This window comes from Setaria italica, chromosome II (assembly GCF_000263155.2).
Source record: "Setaria italica strain Yugu1 chromosome II, Setaria_italica_v2.0, whole genome shotgun sequence".
Lineage (NCBI taxonomy): Eukaryota > Viridiplantae > Streptophyta > Magnoliopsida > Poales > Poaceae > Setaria > Setaria italica.
Window position 1 is genome coordinate 49,167,454 of NC_028451.1, and position 22,810 is coordinate 49,190,263.

The following is a 22,810-nucleotide window of genomic DNA, read 5'->3' on the forward strand; positions in this document are numbered from 1 at the left end:
TTAAATATAGACTAATTACAAAACTAATTGCACAGATGGAGACTAATTAGCGAGACGAATCTATTAAGCCTAATTAGTCCATGATTTGACAATGTGATGCTACAGTAAATATGTGCTAATGATGGATTAATTAGACTTAATAGATTCATCTCGTGAATTAGCCTCCATCTGTGTAATTAGTTTTATAATTAGCTCATGTTTAATCCTCCTAATTAGCCTCCGAATATTCGATGTGACATAAATTTTAATCCGGACTAAAGATCCAAACGCCCCCTTATATTGAAGCAAGGTTGTTTTAAGCTGTGCATTTGAACTTTACCTTAAGCTTGATGGGGTTTCAACTGCAGCTTTTGACTTGCATTTCTCCCACGCTAGTCCTTGCCCTTCCCAGGTCTAGGTCTTGGCTGCTTGAATGGTTCTTGTTCTTGAATAGCCTGCTCTTTACTTGAACTCCTCTTAACTGGCTCCACTGAGGCACTGACCATGATGCTGCCGTGGGGTTACTGGGGGTCCCTCATAAGTCATAAGCAAGGTTTGGGTGCTTCTAAAGTGGTTCTTCTTGTGCTCTGCTGCACGAAGGAACAAGGAGCTTAATAAAGAGGTGTTTGGATACGAGTGTCACATCGGATGTTCGGATGCTAATTAGGAGAACTAAATATGAGCTAATTATAAAACTAATTGCAGAATCCTGTGCTAATTCGTGAGACGAATCTATTAAGTCTAATTAATCCATCATTAGCAAATGGCTACTGTAGCACCACATTGTCAAATCATGGACTAATTAGGCTTAATAGATTCGTCTCGCGAATTACACTCCATCTGTGTAATTAGTTTTGTAATTACTCTATATTTAATACTCCTAATTACTCCCTCCGTTCCAAATTATAGGTCGTTTTGACTTTTTTAGATACATAGATATTATTATGCATCTAGACATAGGGTATATCTAAGTGCATAACAAAGTCTATGCATGTAATAAAGCCAAAACGACCTATAATTTGGGATGGAGTGAGTAACATCTAAACATCTGATGTGACAGGTGTTAAATTTTAACACCCTATTGCCAAAGCCTCTTAGCTTGGTGGGGGAATGCTCACTCTCTCTCCTCAGCCTTGTACTGAAAGCCTTATAGTTACTGCTCTCTCTCTCTCTCTCCAAGGTGGTGTCTATCTCTGATTGGGCTGTTGGTATGCCATGTTCTTGCTGTCAACCTTTGATTGGCTGGTAGAAAACTTGAGCCTCTCATTGGCTGGCTAAAAGGGTCTTGAACTATTGTTGCTACAAGTTGGCCGGCCAGGATGTTTGGTTCACGGACTAAAAATTAGTCATGTCACATCAAATATTTAAATACGAACTAAATATAAATTAATTATAAAACTAATTGCACAGATGGAAGCTAATTCGAATCTATTAAATCTAATTTGTTCGTAATTTGATAATATGGCATTGCTGCCGGTCCTAATTAGAGCAGTTTCCCTGTTGGCCTATGCCCTCGGCACCTCCATCCTCACGGCCGCACGGCCTGTTCTTCTTCTCCCCCCGCACGGCCGCACCGCCTAGCGCCTAGACTCCCTCCCCTCGTCTTCTGATCTTCTCCCGGCCCTCACCTCCCTTCCCCCGCCGCCACGCCTCCGCCTCGTGCACCGCCGTCACGACCAGCCACGCCTTCGCCTCGCCCACGCCACCCCACCCCTCGTCCACGGCGCCACCACGCATCACCCACGCCGCCGCCACGCCAATTCCGGTCTCCTCCACGACCGGTGGCGGCGGTCCGAGCTCTCCAAGAAGCAGGACGAATCAAATGCGAACCCGGCGGCCGAGCTCTCCAAGAATACGGCAAGGCTTAGGTATGGCGGTCTTTCTCCCACCCTCCTCTAGTTTGATAGGCCCGATGGTTAGGACTCATGCTTAGGTTGAATTTTGTGTAGATCTGATAGGTTCTGCTGCTTAGATTGTGGTGCTCGTGCGATTTGTGGGGGATTCTAGGTCCTAGATCTGGGAATTGCAGTGGTGCTTTTGGGCTGTTCGTAGATGAGGCTGTTCTCATGATTTGCGTGTTCTGCTGCTGCTGCTACTAAGCATGCATGCTCGCACTTCTTGCCACCTCAGATGAGCTCCTGCAACAATGAAAAGGAACATAGTTCTAGTCTTCTGGACTAGCACTAGCACTAGATGTACAAACTGTTAAACACCACTGAACATGAACATTTTTCCATCAGGTACAAGTCTCTCAATTCCACGTCAGGATCTCAGTCAAGGTGCTGCTGCATTCCTATAAAGGTATGTTTTTGCAACTAGCTAACTATGTTCCTGCACTGTACTCAACTGGTGTTATGAGTAATACCTTGCTTAGTTGCTAGGATAGTGTCATTCTTTTGGTCGTGAAGTTATGGTTCTCTAACCAAGTTGAAGGAATGCTGCATTAAATTAGTTCTTGCTTTGGCATAATCTGAAATGTGCTATTATGTGTGATGACAGTTTGATTTTCCTCACTCTTCTCTGTTAGACACTACTAGTACCCTTGGTTGTTCTAACTTTCAAGAAATAGCCAATTGTGCATCTATAAACGAGAAGAGGGCACGCCGCCGCCGCCGCCTCCGGTGATCGAGGGGCGAGAAGAAGCATCATCAACATCATCAGCTCAGCAGCAGCCATGTTCGGCTCCACCAACCGTAAGCACCCCCGCCTTCTTCCCTCTCATCATCCCCTCCTATTCTCGTCGATTCCATCACATTGGTTGGATTCCGTCGGCTTGCTTTGCTCCTTCGCTTTTAATCCTCTATATTCTCCTAGCATATGTACGTATTGCTTGCTCTATTGCGCTTTCCACTCATATCTCTGGTGGGTTGATGGATGCCTGCCCACGCTAGGGTTTGGCTTGCTGCCCCGATTCCGATCAGGTAGGATCTTGGGTGGTTTGCAGTCGTACTTGCAACGATCCATGTAAATTCCTAAGCTAATCCTTCCACTACTTCTACTTATACTGTGCTAAATATGGAACCGGATTTCGTCCACACCGGACTCTCCTTTTCCTTCTTTCTTCAGTATATAAGCAAACGAATGGACCTTGCAAACAAGCCAATGCCTCAATGCTAGTCCTTTTTTTTTTGTTATTAATGATAAAGCTTGCTCATACAATGCAATACCTTAAATGTGGTTAGAGAGTATATTTTTTGCAATGTTGTACCTCTTGATTGTTTATCTTCTCATCTCTCATGTGTGCTATCTTCATTGCAGCATTTGGGCAGTCATCCACCAGCCCATTTGGCCAGAACTCATTCGGAACCCAGCAGGGATTCGGCCAGGCTACACCTGCTGCTAACAACCCCTTTGCTCCAAAACCGTTTGGCAGCCCAACCACAGCTTTCGGGGCACAGACTGGAGGCTCGCCTTTTGGCACTGCATCCACTGGTGCCTTTGGCCAGCAGCAGTCCACTCCCACATTTGGCACTACATCCACTGGTGCCTTTGGTCAGCAGCAATCCACTCCCACGTTTGGCACCCCATCCTCCTCTCCATTCGGGAGCACTCCGGCGTTCGGTGCATCGCCCGCCCCTGCCTTTGGTGCTACATCCTCTACCTTTGGCTCTGGTATGTATTATGCATTCGCTGATTGTCTCCTTTCGTGCGGAGTCACCGTGCTGATTTTCCTAGATTTTCAAAGCTATAAAGCCCTTACACTGGAAACATCACCTTCCATTATTGCGGTGTTTCCCATGCCTCGCAAGATTTCTTTATTTTTTTCATTAGTTTCTGATACTGCATTCTACAATTGTTCTAGATAGCTACTCAAGCTAAATTATGTCAATTCATGGATCTGTTATTCTTTAGACCAACAGTGATGCACATATGATGTCTTTGTCACGCTTGGCTCTCCTCATATTGTAGGATCTTTATTCGGACAAAAGCAAAGTTTTGGGGGTTTTGGATCATCACCTAGCCAGTCAAGTCCTTTTGGTAGCACGTTCCAGCAAACACAACCGACATTTGGCAGCAGCACTTTTGGCGCATCAACTCCGCCGGCATTCGGTACCACAACTACGACGGCATTTGGTGCAAGTGCGCCAGCCTTTGGAACGAGTACACCGGCCTTTGGCACCGCAACTACCCCAGCATTTGGTTCAACATCAACATCTTTATTTGGTGCTTCTAGCACCCCGGCGTTTGGTTCATCTACTCCTGGTTTTGGAACTTCAGGGAGCACAGCATTTGGTGTGGGTGGTACTGCTCCAGGTTTTGGATCTTCGAGCACACCTTCATTCGGCACATCAACCAATGCATTCAGTTTTGGTTCTTCACCATCTTTTGCACAAACAGCAGTTTCCTCTGGTAGTTCTCCCTTTGGAACAACATCACCTTTTGGTGTGCAGACTCCAGCATTTGGTAGGTTTTCCCATTGGATATTCGCGTTGTTTCTTAGCTGTAATATATGATCAATCAATTGTTGTCTTTGATTCCATATGATGTAGCAATCGAGAATTTACTGACTATATGGTCTTTTCTTACTTCAGCAGTCCTATTCGACTGCAGATCTTTCTTTTTCACTGTTTTTACGCTGGTCATGTCATCTTTTATCCTTCTTATCAATTGTTTGTCCACTTTAACTTTCAGGCTCACAGACAGCAGCACCAGCTTTTGGGCAAGCACAATTTGGTAATCAAGCTGGAGGAACCAGAATAAAACCTTATGCTCAAACACCAGATGTTGACGGTGCTACCAGTGCTACTCAACCTGCTGCAAAACTTGATTCCATATCTGCGATGCCTGAATACAAAGACAAGAGTCATGAAGAATTGAGGTGGGAAGACTACCAGCGTGGAGACAAGGGTGAGGAATGATTTGAGAATTGAGGATTTTACTTGATTTGCAAACCTTCTTTTAAACCATATCTTTAATTCCATGTATTCTTTTAGGATGCTTGTTTTTGTATGAACTGTAGTAACCAAGTACTCTCTCCGTTTGGAATTAATAAGCATATTTGGATTTTAAAAGTCAAACTTCATAAGTTTATTAGTCAAATTACATGCATGCTTAGTGCATAGAAGTTGTATGAATAAATTTCTATTTCAAAGATCTTTTACTATGACATTGATTTTGTTAATGATAAATTTGTAAGAGAATTTGATGGCCAAAGTATACCAGTAAAATATTTTTTAAAATCCTAATACACCTACTAAAAATGAATGGAGGCAGTAACCGTTTTGCCCTGGCTTATGCTACAGCTTGAAGCCTGAATACAACTAATGAAACATGCTTCCGTTCGGTACTCCATTTATTAATTGTTTCTTATATTGTTGCTAGATTTGTTTGGTCCATGACTCTATGTAACTTGTTCTTGTAAAATGTGTGTAACATTCTTAATATTTGGACTCGCAGGTGGACCAAACCCTTCTGGAACTCCAGCAGCGGCTCCTATCTTTCCATCATTAAGTACACAACAGAATGCTTTTGCTCCAACAAACAATGTATTTAACCAGTCTACCCCAAACACAATTCCAACAAACAATCCATTTGCTCCTAAGCCTGTTTCAACTAGTGCTTCACCATTCAACTCGTTTAACAGTACAGTTGCAAGTTCGAGCCCATTCACATCGTCCACTAGTACCACAATGTTCGGACAGACAGGTGTTTCCCCATTTCAAGCAAGTAGCTCACCATCTTTGTTTGCAAATACCACTCCTTTTGCTTCATCATCGTTGTTTGGCACATCAACGACGAATAATCCAAATCCATTCGGCACTGTCTCGTCATTGGCTAACACTCAATCGGCCCCACTATTTCAATCTGCCCCAGCATTTGCACAACAGCCATCAAGTACACCAGCTTTCTCCTCTGGAAACCTATTTAGCACACCACCTGGCAGTCTGTTTGGCAGCGGACCTTCACTTTTTTCAACGGTGAGCATCTCTTGTTTTTTTTTCTTTTTCCATATTATTGACTATATAATTTTTTTTATCATATTTAGTTCTTCTTTTTAATGTCTAACAAGTTCATTTTTGCTTCTTATCAAGCCAACATTTCAGACATCTGCCCCTGTTCAAACTCCAAACACATTCTCCTTCCAACCTCCAACTCAACCAGGTCAGTATTTTGTATGCAAATTGTTCACTTCTGTTTATAATCCCTATCTTCGAAAACTAATCTGGGCTTCTTAATTTTGCGCAAATGCATGCCTTCATGGATACTGCAGCTTCTACAGGTGGTTTCCCTGGTTTTTCCAACACTGCTAATCAGGCCCTCATTGGACAACAGTATGATCTTTTGCTACTTCTCAATGTGCATGATGTTCTTTTTCCTTTTTTTAATAATTTCGTCTTGATGGTTGAAAACACTTATTACATACAATAAGGGGAAGGAATTATGTTGCGATCAGTCTAATGTGGAGATGGACGGTGTAGGCAAAGAAGAAAAGTTCTTGAATGGTTCTTTGAGCAACTAGCTTGTATGTGATTACTTGGAACTGCTATATTGTTATTTTATCTGTAGTCTAGGAACATGGTTTTAACTTGGACATAATTACCCTCAGAATTTGCAAATGAGTTTCTGCAACACACGACTGTTTTTCTCCTGACGTAATACATTATTTATTTTAACTCAATGTATCCTGTTGCATTTTGAAACAGATCTCCTAGCCAGTCCAATATGGTCATGCAGCCTGCTTCTGTTTCAAATCCATTTGGGACACTTCCAGCAATGCCTCAGATGTCCATTGGGAATGGCGGATCTTCTCCTTCAGTTCAATATGGAATATCAAGTCTGCCGGTTAGTCACCGCCCCCCAGCTTTTCTAATTGTTTTCGTAGAGCGGATGGAAGCTACAGTAGCAAGATGGTTGTTGTGCATTGGAAATGTTTGGTACTAAGGGTGCTATGAGTTTGTGTGATTGCAACATTTTGGTGGTTTGTAGGTTGCTGAGAAGCCTCTTCCGACTAGAACATTGTCCATGGCGGTTCCCAGGCATTTGTCACAGAGAAGGATAAAATTGCTGCCAAGAAAATATAATCCAATATCAGATGGCAAGGTAATGATCTTTTATGTGATTTATTCATGGAGCTTGTGAATGCCATTAAGAACACATTGAGTGTGGTGCTGAGTTTCCTTTTCACCCCTGTAGGTTCCATTCTTTGCTGACGATGAGGAATCTCCAGCAACACCAAAAGCGGATGCTTTTTTCATCCCTAGAGAGAACCCGAGGAATCTGATAATCCGTCCAATTGAGCAGTGGCCTTCGCGGAGTGCAATTAACAGGCAATCGGTTCCAAAGGATCCAACTGATTTGGACAAATATGAAGGTAAATCGCGTCATTACCATACTATATTTTTTTTTATTCTGTATTAGATTTGTCCCTAGCAAGGGCAAATTTCAGGACATATTCAGCTGATTTGGTAAACTTGTGCAGATACATCCACTGAAAGTGGGCGTGATAAGACTGTCAAGTCACCAAGCGGCAGTCCTCTGGTGGAAAATGGCCAGCAGCATGAACCCAGGCATCATGGGAATGGGAAGGGTACTTCAGTTGAGAGGTTGTTGCCTAAGCTCCCGCAGGAAGATTACTTCACGGAGCCTAGTCTGGAGGAGCTTGCTGCCAAAGAACGTGGTGAGCCAGGCTACTGCAGTCGGGTGAAAGACTTTGTTGTGGGGCGCCATGGCTATGGCAGCATCAAGTTCCTGGGGGAGACAGACGTGATGGGCCTGGATCTGGAGTCTATCGTGGAGTTCAACAACCGGGAGGTGATCGTGTACAAGGATGACAGCAAGAAGCCCCCGGTGGGTGAGGGGCTGAACAAGGCTGCGGAGGTGACTCTTTTGAACATCAAGTGCATGAACAAGAAGACCGGGGAGCAGTACCGAGAGGGTCCGCGGGTGGAGAGGTACAGGGACATGCTGATGATGAAGGCGGAGGAGCAGGGCGCGGAGTTCGTGTCCTTTGACGCAGCCAAGGGAGAGTGGAAGTTCAGGGTGAAGCACTTCAGCGCCTACGGGCTCTGGTGAAATCCTCCTAATGCTTTGGATAGATGGATGATGAAATGATGTTCTGGTTACTGGTTTTGTAAGGTTTGGAGGTGTAGGAACAAACTTGCACGCTGTGCATGGGTTTTGTTATGCTTGTTTTGTTCATGTTGTCGGTGCTGTAGAATGCCTGTCAATTACCCTAATGAAAAAAAAAGAATGCTTGCCAATTCCCCCTAAAAAGGAAAAAACGCTTTCAATTTTTTTTACATGAATTCAAAAACGAATGCAAAGTAATCTTCAGTTGGAATTGAGAGGGAAAACCAAACTTGAGGCCCTTCCTTGGGTGGGTACCTTGCTTGGCATCCATCAGTGATTCCGCCTTCACCGCTAAGCAAGAGCACGCAAGCGATTGCTTTCTTTGGGTTGGGGGATTAAGGCCAATCACAATCAGATTGCTTGCATTCAGATTCAGCTCAGAATTTCGATGGCGGCGGGGTTGCTGTCCAACCGCGTGGATCGGGAGGACCTCGTCGCCGGGGATCACATCTACTCATGGCGGGCCGCCTACCTCTACGCCCACCACGGTAATCATGCCTGCCTCCTTTCCAATCGCCTCTGCTGCTGCTGCTTGAGGGATCTGACAGGGATCTATGTAGGGGACGAGATGGTCATCCATTTCACCAGAGCTGCCGGCCACGAGATTGGCACGGGCACCTTCTTGGATTCCTTCCTCTTCAGCTCCTCCACCTCATCGGCGGCGGCAGGGGATCCTCCCTGCCAGCGCCAGCGATGTGGCCACCTGGTCAGGCCTGACGACGGAGTCGTCATGTCCTGCCTCGACTGCTTCTTCGGTTCCTCGCCAAGGCGCCGTCTCGCCGTCTCGCTGGCCTTGTTCCACTACGCCGTCTCGCCGGCCTTGTTCCTCGCCAAGGCGCGCGGAGGGACCTGGCGACCTGCACCCTGGCAGTGGGCAAAGAGCCCAAGACCAATGCGGCCCAACTTCCATAATCATCCCACCCATCGTCCCAGCTCGGGCGGGGTCAAGCAAGCCGAGCAGCAGCGTTCCTGACCCGACGGCAAATCAAACGGGGTCCAGGCGGCTTCGTTGTCCCCGACCGCCAAACCCTACTAGCCCCTTCTCCTCGGCGGCCTCCGGCCTCCGCTTCGCCGCGCTTCGAAAGGTAAGCCGAAACCGCCGCCGGCTTCCTTCCAGGCTTCCACCGAAGCACGCGAGCCGCGGCGAAGAAATTCATCCCTCCTCCTCTTCTTTTCCGTCTTCCTCCGCTCTCCGCTCCCCTACTGGTATTGATTTGGCGTGGATTGGAGTTCAGTTGACACCATTGGATTGTGGTGCAGTTAATTTGGCAGAAAACTGAGCTAAAACCCCATGGGCGACGGTATGGCCTCCTCTGCAGTGGAGCCCAAGCGGGAGCAAAATTTTCTAGTGAGGGTGGGGATGGATGCCTGGACTCAGCCGTTTGCAGTTTCCCACAAGGTTAGGTTGGTGCACATCCTCAAGAATCTCCACACCTTGGAGGTGAAAATCTACTCAGATGCATCCAAGGAGTTCATTGAGCTACTGGATGGTGAATCCGGTGAGGAGGTGCTACGGGAGTACGTGCAGCAGTCGCCGCAGCTTGGGGAGCTGGTCGAGGCGTGGCGGCTCCACCGGGAGAAGCCAGGCATGGCGTACATACTTTCACTCTTTGCGACAGTCCTGGGCCACCCTGATGGTAGGCTGAAGCGACATGGTTCTGTTAAGAAGAGTTTGGATGGTGTTGCGAGGATGATTCTGGAGGACAAGGAGAATATGGGGGATGTGTATATGGAGCTGAACAGCGGAGAGTTCCGGCGGCAGAATGCTGCGTTGGATTTGCTGGCTGCAATCGTCAGGCGTGGTGGGGGTTTGGCTTCGGAGGTTGCTGAGAGATTTGATTTTAAGATGGCTATTTTGCCACAGCTAGCAGGGACAATGAAGAAGAAAGGGAGCAGGGATGGAGGGAATCGGCGGAAGGGTGCTGAATTTGGGTCCACAAGGCGGTCATTTGTTGGGTTTGCCATGTCATTTCTAGAGGTTGGGAACCCAAGGCTGCTAAGATGGATCCTTCAACAGAAGGAGGTATACTCAGGGGTGCTTCGTGGAATCGGGAATGATGATGCCGAGACTGTCATGTATGTCCTCTCAACTCTGCGAGATAATGTCCTGGTAGAGGAGTCACTCGTCCCACCAGGGCTCAGGAGTGTCCTCTTTGGAAGTGCCACATTGGAGCAGCTGAGCTTGATTTCAGGGAATCTGGATGCAGGGGAAGCGGCTGACATTGCTCATGAGGTATTGGTCATGGTGTGCACTGATCCAAAAAATGGATTAATGCCAGGAGCAAACTTGAGAGGTAATGAGAAACGCTTGCTGGATCTCATGAAAAAGTTGAAAGCTGCTGAGGTTGCTCACCACAAAAGTTTGTTGCTGGCCATTGTGAGTAAGAGGGTTTCTCTTTGTTCGGCATACATGAATGAATTCCCTTACAATATTGAACCACGGTCATCTCCTTCTTGGTTAGTTCTTCTGAGCATTTATATGTTTATTCTTTTTATAGTACAATATTGTCGTGTCGATCTAATTATTATTTGCAGGTTTGCAGCCATCTCCCTTGCAGCTGATGTTATAGCTTCAGCAAAATGTGATAGCATCGTTCATACTCTTTCATCCAATTCACATGGTCTGGTGTCTGTAGATGATGAAGATGTTCAAGTAGTCTTGAAGTGCATCGTGCCCAATGTGTGCTCCCGGGCAGTGATAAATAGGGGATTGCTGCATTCTGATGATCTTGTGAAGCATGGTTCACTGAGGCTTGTTTTTGAGTCAGTTAACCTGTTATGCTATATTATTGAAGCAATCAATGTAATGGTATCAAGAGGGAGAGCAAACTTGGAATTCATTGGCTCAACGAAAGTAACCATCAAAATAGATGATTTCCCAGTATTAAGCTGTTCTGATGCTGCAGATGCATCCTTAGTTGATGAGGTTCACCAGGGAGATGAAACGCAGATCAAGAGGTGGGCATCTCTAAGAGAATACATCCAAGATGAAGTTCATGGAGCTATGCCTGATCCTCAAGTCCTTCTCAAGTTACTCTCTTCTGCCAGTCAGAAGCATCAAAATTCCTCTCAGAGTATACAAAAGAAAAATGCTCAATTTTCTGAGCCTCCTCAAAAGAAACGAAGATGCAATGCTTCCAGTGAGGTTGATGATATTATTATTGGTGGGATTGATGCGGAGCAGGGTAAGGACACATCTGAAGACCAAGACCTGGAGTCCAAACAAGATCACACAACCACCTTGTGTGAGATATGGGGCTTAGATAAACAAGATCCAAAGATGAAAGATGCAAAAGTTGTAGAAGATGTCTTCCACTCGAAGTTGCTGGATGTTCTCAGGTTTTATTTGGTAAGGTGCAGCTAAATTCAATTATGCTTTGCTTGCACTTGCCCTTTTATTTGCATGTTCTGAATGTATTTCCTCTGAAATTGACCTGAATATTTGTTTTGTGCACTTCTTTAATTGATGGGATTCATTGGCAGTTTATAGCCTTAACGTTCTCATCATCTAATTTTTTTTCAGAGGGTGATGCCCAGCTCTTTTGATGGATCATATGACTTCTTTAGGATTGTACCACCTAACCCGTTGGATCTATCCAAGGATGAGCAACAGTCCCTGTTATCTCTTTTACTCGAGTATTCAGGCCAATCTGGAGGATGTTGGGACCTAGAAAGAGTTCCGGAATCAATGTACAGGTATCTACAACCTTTGTTTTACATCATGTTGGATTCACAGATTAAGAACATCCGTGATCAAGCATACATTTTAGTTAAAGCTGCTATGGCAAGTTCTGGTGCGTTTGATCAGAACTTCACGGAGATTGATGCATGGTTGGTTTTCTTGCCTGGTTATGAGGCCAAATGGTGTATAAGAGAGAACCAATTAGTTGGAGCACCTAATAAATTGTCATACATTGTGATTCCTTTCCTCTGTGATGCTATTTCAGTAGTTGGTAACAACTTGTACAAATACCAAGAGCACACACGCAAACTTATCTCTAAATCAGGCCAGTTTGAAGGTATTACTTTCTTCATAATGTTAATAGATCTGTAGTTACTCTTTCATTATATTATGTCAAATGTATGTTCAAGCTAAGCTAGTTAGCTTGTCATGTTCCATCATATCAACTACACCACCTGATACTCATGCTTTAGAACAGTAATGCAAAATGGAATGTCAAGAATAGGCAGTTGACTTTTTAAAAAAAACTTGCACATCACCTGAAACCTAGTAGTTCTGTCAGGCTGCCAAGTTTTTAGAGGGTGTGTCCTTCCATCTTATCATCTGACCATTTCAACAACATGTTTGTTGATATGCTTATGCCATGTTAGCATTTATTTAATTGCAGTTGTTTTCTTCTTTTGGATTTGGATTTAGATTTATGCGGTTCGTCCTAAAATCACTCCATGACATTTTCTTATTATAAACACTTTACAAGTTTTTTTTTACTTTTAATCACCGTGTCATCTTGTTCATGCCTCTCATTCTTGTCCGTTCTGCTATAAATGTTGTCTTATGAGATTTAGCTTCATATATATGCTCAATCTTTTCCGTTGTGGTTTGTAGGCACTCCAGCTTTCAGCCCTCTTATTATTTGTGTTCTTCAGAAATGCCTTAGGCTACTTGAGTCTGGAAGTATGAAATTACATGAGAAGTCCACAATTTCATTGTATGTGTGCAACACGATCCACCTTATTATGCAGTCTCAGGTATATTGGACATACCTATACTATGACATTTTACGGATTTGCATGATGAATTGACTAATGCGATAATTGTAACAGGCAGACGTGCATTTATTATCTGATCTTATAGGTGCTGTTCTAAATGAGAGATTTGATAAATTTTCATCTGAAGAAATGAACTCTTCGATTTATCTTGCTGAATGGAGGCCATTAATAACTATGCTGCATTTGTTGAGGAGAATTTCTAACCAACACACTCATAGTCTGTTCACCACTCTGGTACATTCTTCTGAGTTTGGTGGTAACTCGCTGTGCTCTGTATCTAGAAATGTTGAAGAAATGTTGAATCAAGAACAAACTAGTTCGCCGGATGATGTGGCTACTGCATTCTTATTTTCAATCATATGTGCACCTCCAAAAGATATTATCAGTGACTTTCCAGATCTTCTTGATGTTGTGAAAACACATTTTCCATGTCATCTTGCTTTCTTGTCGTCGGTTCTTTTTCTGCAACATGATTATCTAGCTAAAGTTGCTAGTTGTTGGCCAGATATATTCTTCAGCGGCATCAGACTGTTTAAGGATGATATGAATGCTGACCATGTAAACACTGTTGAGGACAAATGGAAAAACCTCTCTGTTTCTACAGAATCAGCTCCGCTGAGTACATTTTTAATTGTCAGTCCCTTCTGTGCACTGTTACCTTCAGTATTGAGCCTTGCATTTTCTGTGTCAGATGAAATCAGGGAAGCACATAAGGATGCACTTCTAAGACTTCTTCAAGTTAAGCTGTCTGAATGTACATTCAGTGAGGTTACCTTGTATCTGAGAGTCATCTTGTTCTGGAGTCATCACCTGCTATCGTCATATACTATTAAGTCTTCAAATGTTCTTGAACAGCTATGCAATTTGTGCTTTGCTCTTGTTGATAGAGTATTTGAGCATATTCAAGTTTTGGCTGCTGACACACAGTCAAAATCTGCAGACCTGCCCTATCCAGTTCAACATATTCAAGACATTGTTGATTTTGTTATTCACCATCCTATTATTGCCTTGTCTTTGTCACGCTCTTTATCCAATTGCCGGAATTTATCAGATGGGAGTTTGGAACATCTGGAAGAGGCTTTGGTTGTTTTTTCGAAGGAAAATCTGCACCTTTTAGATCGTTTTGTTCTAAAGCTTTTGGGTAAATCGTATGACCTTTTACTAATGGTTGGTAGCTTTGAAGCTAACTACTCTAGAGATGATGGCCCATCCCACGAGTCACTGTTTGCTGCTCCAAATCTTCTGCTGGAGAACATACTGTTGTTGTTCAAGGAGAAGTTTGAGCTCTGCATGGGCAAAGTAAACTTTGGACTGCTTTTGCCAAATTTCTACATGGTTCGTGCACTGTCAAAATTCGTTTCTCCTGTCAAACTCCTGGACCTTGCAAATTGGATGTTCACAAAATTGGCGGATTGCAGCTCCAGTTGTTCACCTGCTTTTGTTCCTGCTGCTTTGATGTGTCTATATATTACTGATGTCGCCATGGAAATGCTGTGCCGTTGTCTACAAAAAACTGGTCAGAGATCAGAATCCTATCTATTATGGAACTTGGAGATTCATGTCACCACCATTCAGCAAGCTTATCACATTGTTCTTCATTTTGCTACTAAATGGAATCTTGAATTTGCTGATCATTGCTTGCTGAAGATGCTGGGTCGTATCCATCACACAGAAAGATATGCAGGATGGAGCACCGACTATATTGCGTTCCATATGATACTATCTACATTGGTCATCAATACTCCCATTGATGTTCTTCATCACTGTATCTTTCCCGCATCTAAGGTTAAAGCAAAAGCCTTACTGTTGCTTTTGGAAGCAAGTCCTATGCATATGAACCTTTTTGGCAAGATATTATTGGAAACTTTTAAAAAAGACAATTATCTTCTGCAAGTCAAGGATTCTGATTCTAATGCTTCATGGCCTCAAGAAGATGGTGCTATACTTCTATTGCCTGCTGCTTTATCATGCTTGAAGTGTCACAGTGATGACAATGGGCGGTGTGCCGAATTCCTTGAGCCAGTTTCAATCTTTTATTCTGAACTCCTATTATGTGATAAAGGGTTTTCAAGCTGGAAAAGCTTTGTTACCAGGAGCATTTTTGAGGAAGATTTTAGTGACTTTATACCCACACCAGTTAAAGATATAATGATTTATTTCAGTGGCACTCTCTTGGGGAAATCAGTTATGATGTTGCACCACTACTTTTCTTCAAAAGAAATGTCGAGGAAGGAACGCTTGGACATAGTTGGTTCAATTTTTCCAGAGTCATCTGAGCTATTAGATTCTGATGTTAACGATATTAATCCAACTTCATACAAGCGTATTGTGAAGGTTACTAATGAACTGTTTGCGAAGATATCACTAATTAGGTTGTTGTTATCTCCTCCTAGAAAATCATTGTCCAGTGAAGTAGCTTCGGAGAGGGAGTCCAAGAGATTGCACAAAGCAAAGCTCAATTTCATTAGCATATTGGTCAGAACTATGGATAAAATATTCATGAATCTCCCTTCAAGTGACAATATCTTATCACACTCTGCTAAGGAACAAAAGGTCATCCGTTTTCTGGAATATGTAATTCTCAAGAATATCATCGAACTATCTTCAGAGATTCAAAGTCATCTAAACCAGTTGAAGTCAATACCATTCCTTAGTCAATTCATCAGATCATCCCTACTGCATAGATTCAATGATCCTGTCGCAATAAAAGCAATTCGATCTATTCTTGTTGTGCTCTCACAAGCAAAGTTCTCTGCTGATGAAATTATTGAACTTATACTGGGTCACTCCAATTTTATGTCAACAATAACATGCAATGAAGTTTCTGAATATCCATCTGCTTGTAACCCTTCAGGGGGGATGCTACAGCCAGCTCCAAGTATTTTGAAATTAGTTGATTCTTCTTTCATGGAAGAAAACAAACCACAACTTTGTACCAAAGAAAAGGGAAGAGTTGAAATCATCAGATTACTAAGGGTACTGTATGATATTAAGAGCCGGCAACAGAACAATAGCCAATTGAGGGAATCAAGAGAATTGGTTTTCTTGCTTTTGTCTATTTATGATGCAACTCTTAGTGAAACAGATTTGGAGATACTTCATCTTATGAATGAGATAGAATCAACTGAGTACAGAACCATTACTGAAGTGGACCACCTGTGGGGATCTGCAGCTCTGAAATTCAGAGAAGAACTGAAACTTGATTTTTCAAAATCAGATACACAGAACATAGAGAATGCAGAAATTACTGAAAGAAGAAGGGCACTCTTTCGGGAGAACATACCCGTTGATTCCAAGCTCTGTGCAAAGACAGCTTTGCTATATTGCTATAAAAGGTCTTCAAGGGCTTCTGCTTTCTCCCTGGAACAGCTTCAACGGGAGAACTTTACTGATAGCTTCGAGGTAATTTTGTAAAATAATAGTGTCAACTGAACTTTGGGCGTCGTTCTAGATTTTGTGCTTTCACAATAATGTTATTTGAATCTCGTTCATTTGCCTTCCTCAATCTGATTCTGGTTGGCAGGAAACGTCTCAAAGAATGGATGCAGTTCAGATTTATGATCCCATTTTTATCTTGCGGTTCTCAATTCATACCCTTCTCATGGGTTACATTGAGCCTGCCGAATTTGCTCGATTAGGGCTGCTTGCAATAACACTTGTTAGTATAGCATCTCCTGATCAAGAATTGAGGATGTTGGGCTATGAATGCCTAGGAGCATTTAAAAAATCCCTTGAGGTACATGCTATTTCATTAATCTCGAAATTTTACCTGTTGTCTTGATTGATTTATTTGCTTATCAACTATTCCTATCTGCTTGTGTTAGATTTTGTATGTGACAAATTAGCTTCATGCAGTGAACGTATTATTGGCTAATCTACATGCTTGTATCTGTATGTTTCAAATTCTAGCATTCGTAATAACGGTTACATGCTAGTATCAGTATTGTTAAAATTCCATTCATAGTTTACATTTTCTTTGTTGGTTAATGTTGTTCACATGTAATTGCTTTTATGCTTATTTGATTTGTATGATGTCAAAACATTTATTCTTATTAACATTCTAGGAGCAGTTTGAGTGCAAAAGGCGCTTGTATAGTATTCTGTATCTGTTATCCTTACATGAAAAATATATTTAAAGCTATTTTCACATATTTACAGACTTCTCAGAGAAGCAAGGAAATGTGGCAGCTTCAGCTCCTTTTGACATATCTTCAAAATGGGATATCCGAACAGTGGCAGAGGATACCTTCCATTATTACTGTTTTTGCCGCAGAAGCATCTTTGACGCTACTGGATAGCTCACATGCTCAATTCACTGCCATTAGCAATTTTTTAATGCATTCCACCTCTGCCAGTCTGCAGGTAACTCTTCTTTTATTTATTTGCATATATGAACTATCTTGGAGTGTGTATTGAACAGTATGGTATTTTAGTATATGATCTTTCTTTCTGTTTTTTTTGCAGAGCATTCCGTTATTTCCAACCTTGTTGCAGAGTAGTTCAGTTCATTTTAAAGCTGAACGTTTGTGGATGCTTCGGTTACTATCTGCTGGATCAAACCTAGCTGATGATGCCAAAATATACAAGAGAGGAAGAGTCTTAGAGCTTGCTCTTGCGTTCTGTTCTTCACCTGTTTCAGATTCTGAATCGAAGGTTTTAGTCCTTAAGGTAAATTCTGTAGTTTTTTAGTGAATTTGAATTTGAGTTCCTGGGATCTGGCATCTGCTTAGATATTCGAACATTTATTTCCATTTGATATGCTTGCTTTGCATTGTAGATGTTGAAGAAGTGTGTCAAGCTGCCAGTTCTAGCTCATCATCTAGCGAAGGAGTCTGGCCTTCTGTTGTGGTTATCCTCTGTTATTTCAATTGAAGGATCCGATGGTGCTGAAAGCTCCTGTTCTAGAGTAACTGAGTTAACGTTGGAGGTAAAACACTGATAATAAATTATTTTCTGCTCTACTGCAAGCCCCTTCAGAAAGGGAGGGGGGGGGGGATAAAACACATGATCTGTCATCTTTTTGCATGAGTCTTCACTGCAACTGGCAATCCATTAATTGTTCCATGAAAGTTCTGTTGATGAACATGAGGATTATACAATGTTTTTTTAGGCGCTAGGCGGTGACCCATCGCCGCGCGCCTAGGTGTTTTCTAGGCAATTTGCCTTTTTTGTATTTCAGCATATATAGCTGAATAAATTACATAAATATAGTAGCCGAGTGAATTTTATAAAAAGAGAAAAGGTCCAATAGACATTCCTTAGTTGATACAAAAGTGATGTTCATGCTTAGTTCATAGTTGATAGTTGATACAAATTGTTCATAGTTGCCATATACTCTAAGAAAAGGAGAAACAGGAAACTGGTGGGCCTTGAGTTGAAAAGAAAGACCCATGAAAGCAGCCCAACTATCTCAACGGCCCACTTATCCCCACCTCCCACCTTATCTGTCCGACCCCGACACCTCTCCTCCCCTCGTTCAACCCCGACGCTCGCCCCTGCATCGCCACTGCCTGCCCCGCCATCCCGGCCTCCGCCGCCGCTGCGGGTCTCCGTCCCCTGCCTCCTCCGCGCACCTGCGGCCGCCCCTGCTTCCTCCGCCACCGACGTCCCTGATTCAGCTGCTGCCCGTCCCTGGCCTCCGCACCGCCCGTCCTGGCCTCCGCCGCCACCACGGGCCGCCGCCTAGATGTCCGCCTCACCCCCTAGGCCCCACTGGAGGCCTCCGCCCAGCGCCTAGTCGACCGCGGAATCTCACCTTGTTTTTCATTGGGATTACACTATCATTTTATTTATGCAGAACACTGCTTTAGGTACTGTTTGATATATCATATAGGACATATTGATCTGTTATTTTGGTAAATTTTCTGCATTTAGTCAAACTCACTATGCTAATGTTATATAAACACCCTTGTGGGTAATTCATCATATTAGAGTTGGAACAGATGGAATATTAGCAACCTCCTTATTAATTGATTAATGGACATTAATCTTTTTTTACCAAATTTATGATTTAATCATTTCAGCTCCACATTAGGTTTCTTTTTGGTTTGTTATGCTTTTGTCTTTTGAGACAGTTAGCTACGTTGCAATCAAACTATTCTAGTAAAATTCTGAGCAGTTTTTATATAGCAAACAGTTGCTGAAACCCACATTTTCTTTGATTATTATATTTATGAAGGGATAGGTTTGGCACAACTGTGTTATTGTTGTCAATTGTTGTGTTTTTCATCTGAATGCTAGAAGTACCTTGGATAAAAATGATCGAGTGACTTGTTCTTGTGTATGGCTTTTCTGCAACATCATGACTTCCTAGGTGTGTCATAAATCTTCCATCTGTTGTCAGACATCTTATTGTGGTCTGGAGACATTACTTGTGTATAATTTAAGTTTTTCTAGCTTTGAAGGTATTTGGTTTGGGGCAGATTTGCGAAGCCATTTTTAAATCATTAATCTGTAACTTGATTTGCTTTCTTTAGGTAGTCAATGATTTGATATCATCAAGACTAATTACAGATTGGCTCCAAGAATCTGCCCTTGAGCAACTCTCGGTGATATCAGCAGACCTTTGTGTCCTTCTAATTAACAATGCCAAATTATTGAAAGGAAATGTTCCCTTGTTGACTTCAGTGCTTAGTGTGATTACATCAACAATGAGGTTGTCTATGAAAAGGAAGATATACCAACCGCATTTTACCTTGTCCCTCCATGGTGTATTTAATCTGTGCCAAGCTACCGTTGGCAGCTCAAGAAGTGCAGAGCATAAGCTTACAATGGAACTTGGTATCGATGCCATTCTTATGAATGGTCCTATGCCAATTTTATCTGAAATGGTACTTTATTCGTGTACTGCCTTTAATTCACTAGCCACTAAAAGCACGTTTTTAGCATTGTTAATTTGTTTTGATTATCTAAAACTGTGTAATCCTTATGTTCCTTTTTTTTGTAATATTGATCTGCTTGAAATTCCGTAGATTTATAATTATTTGTATACATATCATGAATGTTTAAGTTTTATATAGATAATGATTAGGTATCTGTAGCATCATGAAAAATGTAATCTTATCTATGCGTACAAATTACCGAGCAGTTGTTTTTTCTGCCCAAGGATTATATGGGATGTTATGTAAATCTTTGTTTTGTTTGACAGGATAAGTCAAGAATATCAATGGTTGTTTCTTGGGCAACTTCAAACATCTTCTGGTTGTACTCTAACCAAAGGTCTATGTTGGAAATATCCTCAAAAGAGTCACCAATAAATGAGTCTCCACCTTCAAAGCTTTTGCGCTTGTTAGTGGCTTCTGTAATACTTGGGAGGATATCCAGCATCTCTCATGGAAAGAGTGGAGATCTTGCACGGAGCACCAGCAGTCTTGGAACTCTTCATTCTTTCTTGAACGATGCATATGAAAGGGTTGAAACGGTAGAAAGTTGCAGTGCGAATGATACGCTAGCTGTCATTATATTATACCTTCAAGACCATGTGCAAAAGAACAGTGATTCTTTGCCATCAGTTGTGATGGCTCTTTGCTTGTTGCTTCTTGACAGATCCAGTAAGCAAGGTACACTTCTGACTCTGCATTCTAATGCTGATCACAAAGAGATTGGATGAACCTAAATTAGTCTATAAACTGTAGGCTGTCTTTGTGCTCTTGTTGTCTCCTTGCTGGAGTAACGAGGCATCTCATTCAATTTTTTTCCTTTTACCTTGTTGAAGCAGTGAACAAGCACCTGGCCGACAACCATGGAAAGATTGAAATGCTTTGCTCAAAGATACGGTGTCCTGCTGAATCTAATCCTTCATGGAGATGGTATGGGCTCTGAATGTAGATTATTCAATTTTTATACGCTTCTCTGATGATGACACAAGCGCTGGACGTCTGTATGTTGCAGAATTTAATAATGTTTATTCATCTTCAGGCATTACTATCAACCCTGGAAGGATCCTGCTGCGCCGCGCACGGAGATGGAGCGCTTGGAAGAGGAGCAGGCGTGCCGAAGCCTCCTGATCCTATTTTCTAATGCCTTCAGTGCCTCCCTGCCGGAATTTCTGGTACTGTCACTAGATGATGTTGAAAAATCTGGCCTGTTCCAGTGGGAAAGGGAGTCGATGGTTAAGCAGAAACATTGCGATTAGTTTGCTGAAGCAGTAAGCTGATATATTCCCACATTTGATTTGACCTGTGTACAAGTCATAGAATTGTTGGTGTTTAAAGGAATGCTTGGTCCTCAGTTGGATCAAGTAGAGCTCCGTGCACAGAGCTTAACGGGACTGCCGAACGCAACCATGTTCGACACTAGAACAATTTTGGTCTGGCATTCACTGCTGTTCTCCTTTCGATTGTATAGGGCATCTACTGTTGTACAATTCTTGGCAAACAGAGTGGTACTGCGCCTGTGTAATGGGTTGGAATCGAAACACATGTCGGTCCTGATCGGCGGCAGGACCTTCACGGTGAGTGTGCTGTTCCTCCCCGCAGACGAGGCTTGCCCAAATAATTCATGGGACTAACAGGATACCAATCAATCCTGGCTGGCTGACTTTTTTGGCGTTGCCGACGGTGCCGGTGGGAGCGAGCCGCATGACGAGGAAGATGTCCAGCGGCGATGCGTGGTTGCAGATGAAGATTCCCCTCGTCTTGAGGTGCTCAAAGCTAGCCTTCAACCTTGATTGGGATCCACAGCTGTCCCAATTAAAAAAAAATGTGGCCACAAGTTTAGTTACTTCAGACGGTTTCCTAACTTACCATACGTGCACGCCGGTCTTAGCTGTTTGTATGACTAGAACTAGAATATGCACTCGCTATGAAACTATATTATTTTTGGAAGAAATAAAATACTGTATTGTACTAGTAATATAGAACTGGCCATCAAAAGATGTCATGGAACTGAACAAACCTCAAGAAAATATAGGACCGAAACTCTGTCGGTGCATACAGCCAACATTTTCACTATAAGTAGCTTAACGAGCCCTTTAGGAAGATGTTGAAAGATAAACGTTGCTTAAATTACTATAAATGGGATGAACAAGGGGAACCAAATTAAGAAGCTATCGTGGATCGTGCAGGCGATACCAGCATGCGCCCTAGATGTTGCTCTGGCGGATGCGCTCGCATGACCACGGCAGGAGCCGCAGTATCACCACCACCCACACCGCCGTGGTCACCATCGTGGCCAGGAAGTACACCACGACCCGCGCCGCCGATGCCACCCGCCCGTCGTCGACCGCCGCAAGATATGCGGCCGCCTGCTACCACGTCCACGGCAGCCACCGTCGCCGCCGCGGCTCGAAGGGAGGGGGAAGCAATTACCGTTGGTTTCGGTTTAACCCCCTCCCTTACTTCTTTTTTCCACCGAGCTACCAATGTGTTAGCATTTGGACCTAAACCCTTCTTGACGACGGTTGACAGCTGAAAGAAAAATCTGTATATCCCCCTCCCTCCCCCGTCTCCGTTCCCCCTTTCGTTCCTGCATTTAACATCGGTATAGGAAGCCCTAGATCAGATCGGGGTCGTATTTGCATCCGGGAGGCGCCGCAAATTTGGACCCAGGCCACGACCATGGAGCCCCACGACTCCCCTTCAGCGGGGCGTCTCAACGAGCTGGTCGTGGCGAAGCCCAGGAAAGAGGATGTGGCGGAACGCAGCAAAGAAGAGTCAGAAAGGAAGTATTTTAGTTGTCTCATCAAACAGATGGAGATGGAGAAACAGATGCAGATGGAGGAAGAGGAGTACTTTATGCCGAAGCCAAAGATTGTCAAGTACCATGGTAAAGTTTAGGATCCATAGCTGGTTATCATTCGTTAGTCCTTCATTATTGAAGGGAACCGATTTCTTGCTGTTATACATACGTTGCCTTGCCTTTACCCTACTTGCTATTGTACTGATTATTATTACTTGTTAGATTTCCCTATGTACTATATGGATTTGTTCGACAAACTTCAATAATCATCTTGCCTCTTGTTGTGTATTTTTTTTATTTACTTGTTCGGAAAGATCTCTTGGAGAAATTATGGGGATGGGACAGACTGCTA

At 43.1% G+C, this 22,810-nt stretch overlaps 2 protein-coding genes across 6 annotated transcripts; both read left to right on the forward strand.

The window, feature by feature from the left end:
- Window positions 1-1,483: 1,483 nt before the first annotated feature.
- LOC101762387 (nuclear pore complex protein NUP98A) lies at window positions 1,484-8,193 on the forward strand. Of its 4 annotated transcripts, none has more exons than XM_004958766.4 (13): window positions 1,484-1,847; window positions 2,220-2,280; window positions 2,507-2,672; window positions 3,238-3,591; window positions 3,889-4,383; window positions 4,612-4,827; window positions 5,377-5,897; window positions 6,024-6,081; window positions 6,191-6,251; window positions 6,624-6,762; window positions 6,907-7,020; window positions 7,114-7,291; window positions 7,400-8,193. In XM_004958766.4, the coding sequence occupies exons 3-13, from the start codon at window positions 2,654-2,656 to the stop codon at window positions 7,990-7,992; spliced, it is 2,748 nt and encodes a 915-aa protein (XP_004958823.1). In that variant the 5' UTR covers window positions 1,484-1,847; window positions 2,220-2,280; window positions 2,507-2,653; the 3' UTR covers window positions 7,993-8,193. The 4 variants fall into 4 exon arrangements, with proteins under 4 accessions (XP_004958823.1, XP_022680454.1, XP_004958821.1 ...); XM_022824719.1 differs by having other exon boundaries at window positions 1,487-1,847; window positions 2,479-2,672; window positions 6,012-6,081; XM_004958764.4 differs by having other exon boundaries at window positions 1,487-1,847; window positions 6,012-6,081.
- A 189-nt stretch (window positions 8,194-8,382) lies between these two features.
- Window positions 8,383-21,198, forward strand: LOC101763330. Of its 2 annotated transcripts, XM_004958768.4 has the most exons (15): window positions 8,383-8,537; window positions 8,598-9,134; window positions 9,310-10,506; window positions 10,585-11,398; window positions 11,573-12,068; window positions 12,617-12,759; window positions 12,835-16,182; window positions 16,304-16,516; window positions 16,939-17,142; window positions 17,245-17,448; window positions 17,558-17,707; window positions 19,257-19,610; window positions 19,928-20,339; window positions 20,498-20,588; window positions 20,698-21,198. In XM_004958768.4, exons 3-15 carry the CDS (start codon window positions 9,341-9,343, stop codon window positions 20,912-20,914), a joined length of 7,812 nt encoding a protein of 2,603 aa, XP_004958825.1. In that variant the 5' UTR covers window positions 8,383-8,537; window positions 8,598-9,134; window positions 9,310-9,340; the 3' UTR covers window positions 20,915-21,198. The 2 variants fall into 2 exon arrangements, with proteins under 2 accessions (XP_004958825.1, XP_022680453.1); XM_022824718.1 differs by having other exon boundaries at window positions 8,610-10,506.
- The last annotated feature ends 1,612 nt before the right edge of the window (window positions 21,199-22,810 follow it).